The following is a 6,178-nucleotide window of genomic DNA, read 5'->3' as shown; positions in this document are numbered from 1 at the left end:
ACATCAAAATGCCTGCAGCTGCTTCAGTTTTAGCAGTTTCCATACCTTTTTAGCAGCAAGGACAATAAACTCTTGGAAAATTCTAAGCCTGAAATTTAAACTGAATGTCTTCGGTGGTTTCCACACAATACATTTTTGAAGATTCCTTTCTGTATCTTTTTTAAAGCAGAAAGAGTGGGATGAGACAACAAAGGGTAGCCACTGTTGCCAAATAGTGAGCCTAAATCACTTTGAACTAATGAATGATTAAATGAATGAATGAAGATAATATATGATATCCTGTTTCTGATCACTGGATTTCTGGAGCCCTAAGAGAACTGGTATAGCAAACTTGGGGAGGAGTCCTTAGCACTGGCAGGACTTGATTGGGCCAATGTTATATTTTGAAGCAAGGAGAGGTTATAGAGTTGATGGTCACAGGAAAGGAAGCTTGCATTATGTGTAGACTTCTCATTTTATATTCATAAATACAGTAAACTCCATTTAGGCCATTACCTCTTTGTGTTATCTCATCACCATTTCAATTACTGATGAAACTTAAACTTTGTTCATACAGAAGTTTAAAAAGAGATTTGACCCAAGAGTCGATTTCTGACCTTGCCTTGCTTATATTGGGCACCCAATGATGTTTCCAGAACCAGCACAGAAATATAATAATGCACTAGCATGTCAGAATGAAAAATTAAGTTTGTAACTAGACACTCAGGAAACTGAGAGGTGAGGAAATGAATGAAGCCCGAACAATGTTAACATTTCCATCTCAGAACAGATCTAAGGGGCAGAATGTTTAAGAAAATGACAGATTAAGTGGGCCATAAGTATAACAGCATTGATCATACCATTCAGCCTCTCATTGGGCAATTTTGCAAATTAACAATCCAAGAAGCAGCAGAATCTATCAAATCTGCAAAATGAATGCTTTCAATCAAAGTTCTGGCCAATCTGAGCAAGCGGTAAAAACAGAAGTTAACTACTCGAAGAGTTCCAAGTGGATTGTGCATTTGTGTAAAAAGATAGCTCTGAATAGATGGGTTATCTAAAAACAGGGTTTAAAGGGGGGAAAGTTCAGTAAAAGCAAGGCAGCGGAAGCCAGCAAATTGTTATAGATTTATTCCTCTGAACCTGAGTTCACATGCTGTTCTTTACTGATGAGACTGGCTACACCAGACATATCCGCAGCAAGCCAAAAATTTGTCAAAATAATGAAATGTGTGCCTTGATGTCATGATGCAAACTTCACCCTTTATGTAGTTGCAAAGAGAGTTTGGGCTGCAATATCATAGCACACATTATGTCATTTGTTCCTCATAGGCCCTACTCAAGTGTGGCTCTTATTTCCCCTTTACCCTTATTCACTTTCTCACAGGAATACACTCAGCCCATTTATGATGTTAATGGTACTATCAAGTTTATTTCATGAAGTATGTAAACTGAGGTAGACAAGGTTTCTACATAAATCATTGGTTTCAAGGATATATTCCATTATATTGACATAAAGATTTCTGTAGTCCCCTGATATTACACAAATACAAAAGTGAAAATGGACAGAGAAGCTATTTTTTGCCAGATATGAAATACAACAGGTTGAAAGAAATCAAGGAGGATCTTTGGCAATAACTAAAAGTATATCTGAAAAATGATGTCATTTCAGCTTACAAACTTCTCTTCGTTGCAACATTATCACACCTATAAAATCCTAAACATTTACCCAATTCTGCATTATGTACAGCATTAGATTTCACAGTAAAAATGGAACATCTTGCAATATCTGAAAACATTTTTTCTATTCAATAGTTTAATAGCTTTCCATGGTCAATTTTTCAGTAGAGCAAAAGAAAACCAAAGTGCAACAAACATGAAATTCACTTAACAAAAACAAAATGCAAAGAAAATTCTAATATATGCTGAAGATTTGGCTACGTGACAGATGGATTGTCATGATTGAAAACTAGAGTTCACTTCATATTTCTTACTGTCCTAAATCAGTCAGCTCCATGTGTAAAGGGAGCCTTCTAATGGCCATAGTCTTCTATTACAGTCAGATAACTGAATCATAATTTATTTTTTTCTTAAAAGCACAATATCTATCATATTGCTACTGTCACAATTGCTCCTGGCACTTAAGTAAGATTTATTCAACTTTTTCTCCACAAAGAGGGCATAATATTGAACAGGGATCCCTCACTTGATCATCTGAGTCTCTTCACTGGCATCATAGAATTCTTCATTGTCACTTTCAGTTCTGGATGAATCTTGGTCAGACTAAAACAGAAGTAAGAGTTTGATCACAGGAATATTTCTTCAGCATGCTTTGGATAAAATATTTAATAGGATCAATCTTGACACTACAATAACATTTTGCCAATTTATGGATGGAAGACAGAAGTCTTTGGCAGGTTTACCTTCTCTTATTGTTTTTAGCACTCCAACTGCAATAGTTATAATATTAAGAATAATTTACAAAGGTTTTAAGGGTTTAAAAAGTATTTAAATAGCATATATGAAAACGCAGTAACTACTACTGGAAACTAAGCAAACTGGTATATTCCAATAAATGTGTATTTTTAAATTTTATTATAAATACTATATATCTGTACCCATAAAGAAAGCTGAGTGCCTAGCAAGATAGGCAAAAATATATCCAAACGTGAGTCCAGAATGCTGGAAATGTCAGCACAAACAGGGTACCTTCTTTCATATGGTTTTGAGATATAGAAGAACAATCGTTCCCTGGCTGACATAATGAAAAATACTGGATGTTGGGTGATACAATTCAACAATATTTCAACTTCAACCCAATTGTATGCTATGGAAAACCTGCAAATTGTGGCTTATTCAGAAGCAACTTGAAATAAGGATTAGCATAATAAATTAATTTGAGGATTAATTAAAAATTAACTAGAACATTTTTAACTAGAAATGTTTGTGCTATATAGAACTTGAATCATTCAGTTTTCAACACTGTACAAAACAGTACTTCTAATTTTGTTTTTTTTATGTATTTTAAATTGTCAGTCAGAAAATAGGGTAATGGTACTAATTAGTAAAATGTGTAAGATGTTATTTCTTTGACCAAAGAACTATGTATTGTAAAATGATTTAAATACCGTTTCCCCAAAAATAAGCCCTAGCATGTTTTACGCATGCACCTAATATAAGCTCTACACACACACACCCCAAATAAGTCCTACTTAAGAACCTGCGCAGCTGGCTGGCTGCCCATTCCACCTGGTTGTTCGAGGTACCGTGGGTGCAGGAGGGGAGGGGGTGGTGGAGCTTATCTTGGGACCCCACAGCCAGGCCATCTGTGCCCCAACACCTGCCTCGCGGCGACAGCACCAACAGCCATTGCAGCTGGATCACATGTGGCTACCAGCCCACTTCTTCTGCTTGCTTGTGGATGTAATGAAGCAGGAGGCCAAGTGGTGTGCTGGTGCCGCGAGACGAGGCAGGTGACAGGGCATGGATGGCCTGGCTGTGGGGGCCCTGAGATAAGCTGATGCGGGGCGCATGGGCAGCTCCATCTCCCTATCTCATCTCATGGCTGTGGCACTGGTGTGTCGCTCATTGCGGCCATGAGCAAGCAGAAGGAGGGACCAGTGGCCACATGGGGTCCTGCTGGATGGGGCTACTGGAGCTCATTGCGGCCATGAGCAAGCAGAAGGAGGGACCAGTGGCCACATGGGGTCCTGCTGGATGGGGCTACTGGAGCTGCCCTCATGAGGTGAGGCAAGTATTGGGGTGTGAGTGGCCTGGCTGCAGGGGCCCTGAGGTAAGCTGATGTGGGGCACATGGAGCAGCCACAAGCAAGCAGAAGTGGGCCACCCATACATGGGGAAAAAATTAAGACAACCCTGAAAAAAAGCCCTAGTGCTTATTTTGGGGCCCAACCTGGTCTTATTTTCGGAGAAACATGGGTAATAATACTGTTGGGATCTTCTGATGTAGGAAAAAAGCAGTTATGTAAAACAGAGATTGGAAAATGCCATCAGCTGACACAATTATCAATATATTTAGAAACTGATTATGTACAACTCATGAAATTTAATCAAATCTTTCTGATGAATGCAAAGCTTTTCTTTAAGAAAGTTTTTCTATATTTGCCTGTGGAAATGTAATATATACAATAAAATCTCAATTTAATGAACCAACTTTTAACAGATTTTGCATGCAAGAAACTAAATTGAAATCACACAAAAGTCAGTTCCATGTAAAAATAATTTGGTGGAGGAATTAAAATTTGCAATTAAATTCTACATTAGTCATTTGTGGTTATATATTTTATATACATAATTATGTATACTACTGCCTTGAATGGCATGAAGTTTAATAGATATTTGGGAATAACAGATACTATTCCCCCAACTGGTTCATTAAATTGTTGCATTCTAATTAAGATTTTCCTAAAGAAGAAAGGGTTGAAAACAGATTAGATTCATTTGCCTTGTTTTTATTTCTTGAAGTCCATCATGACCAGCTAAGATTACATTAATATAATTTAGAAAAGTTTTCCTAATCAACTTGATAGTTGTTAACATAAAATAAAATACCTGTGAATCTTCTAAGATCTTCAGTGACATGGCTTCACCCTCAAGTCTTCTATATGAACAAACTGGCATATCAGATAATGTCTCCAACAGTGGACTATTTAGGGTTTCTGGCAATAAGAGACTCAGAAAACCAGATAACACACTTGCCACACCAAACACGATATATGGCAGACACCAATATATAACTTTCTGTTAAAAAAAAAAAAAAGATTATTTGGGGCGGCAATTATACTTTTCATGTTAATCCCACAATCCGACTACTAAACCTTTGGCAATTTAAATCATTTCTAGATGCTCTGAACTGTGAACCTAGTATCTTCAGTACACCTTAATTGATCCAAAATTATGTATTTTCAATATGTATGTTTCCAATATATATTATATTCAATAATTTCAGTATGTAAGGAATTAGAAGAAAATCAATAACCAATAGTCCACTAATAGGAGAAGATGGCAAAAAGGTGATGGGCAGCAGGGGAAAAGAAAAACTGCTTAATTCCTTCTTCACTTCTACTTTTACGCCAAGGGAAAAACAGCCCAATTTATCAAACACAATACAATAAGAAACAGAAAAGGAATGCAGATCAAAATACGTAAGAAGTTGGTAAGAGAACACCTATCTATTATAAACAACTCCAAATCGCCAGGACCAGATGGTTTACACCCCAGAGTTCTGAAGGCGTTGGCAGATGTGATCTTGGAATCAATGTATCATATATTTCAAAGAACCTAGAGCAGGGGTGGGCTTCAAATAATTTAATAACCGGTTCTCCCTAACGATTGGCTGGATGGGAGTGTCGGGAAGGGTAATCTGACTGAGTGGGCTTGGCCAACTTTATGTCACTCATTTGGTGATGCCTGTATGGGTCAGGTGGGGAGGGAATCCAGGGGTGGGGAGGCAGGAGGAAAGATCCGAGTGTGTGTGTGGGAGGGGGGGTGAGTGGCTGGAAGGCCAGGCACTCCCACAACCTGACTGGCCAGGCAGGTGAGGGCTCGTTGGCAGAGGGCGATCGTTCCTTCGCTCGCAATCCCCAGGGAGACTGGCCAGGAGCAACTGGGGGCTTGGTCTAGGCTGGCTGGCTGGTGTGCAGCAGGCTGCTCTTACCTGTGAGACTTCAAAATTAAATGCAGAAATGCCATGGAACAGAGACCCGCTCTAGACCTGCCACGTTCAGCCAATGGGCTGCCTCGGAGGCAACATGGCAAGGCTTGGCCTCCTTTCAGGCCCAGCTTTGCTGCCGCCCACTCCACCTTCCCCCTCCACCTTGGGTCCCGCATCCAACCCACAGCAGGGCAACTCACTGCTTGCAGGCGATCGTCAGGGGAGAGCGCTGTGCTGGGATGCTATGTTCCTGGATCTGGCGCTTTCTCTTGGGCCTCCCTCACAGAGCCAGGCCCGAAAGATGGCCGAGCCTCACCATGTGTCCCCTCCCCCTGGCCCTTTGGCCAAGTGAAGTGGGCCCCCTCCCCTGCTGTCAGCCTTACCTTCTCAGGCCAGGATAACAGTGTCTGGGAGGCAGCTTGGCAAGGAGTGGATATCAGTGAAGGCAGGCTCACCAGGGAGAGATCTGGGCCACAAGTGAGGGGAGGGAACGAAAGAGTAACAGCAGCTATGCTGCGGGCATGAC

The 6,178-nt window shown here is 40.3% G+C and overlaps 1 protein-coding gene across 2 annotated transcripts in view; it reads right to left on the bottom strand.

Annotated features, from left to right (window-relative positions):
- Positions 1 to 1,382: 1,382 nt before the first annotated feature.
- The window catches only part of SLC22A15 (solute carrier family 22 member 15), a 38,752-nt gene continuing 33,956 nt past the window's right edge, over positions 1,383 to 6,178 (bottom strand). For both annotated transcript variants that reach the window (XM_087926126.1, XM_087926127.1), the window contains 2 exons: positions 4,551 to 4,739; positions 1,383 to 2,262 (listed from right to left, as the gene is read on the bottom strand). In XM_087926126.1, the coding sequence (XP_087782252.1) occupies positions 2,182 to 2,262; positions 4,551 to 4,739 (270 nt within the window). In that variant the 3' untranslated portion in view covers positions 1,383 to 2,181. The remainder of the gene's footprint in view (positions 2,263 to 4,550; positions 4,740 to 6,178) is intronic.

Source organism: Pseudonaja textilis, chromosome 2, assembly GCF_049901715.1.
Source record: "Pseudonaja textilis isolate UNSWEBS1 chromosome 2, rPseTex1.2, whole genome shotgun sequence".
NCBI lineage: Eukaryota > Metazoa > Chordata > Lepidosauria > Squamata > Elapidae > Pseudonaja > Pseudonaja textilis.
The sequence above is the reverse complement of the archived record's forward strand: the minus strand, read 5'-3'. Positions and strand labels throughout refer to the sequence as shown.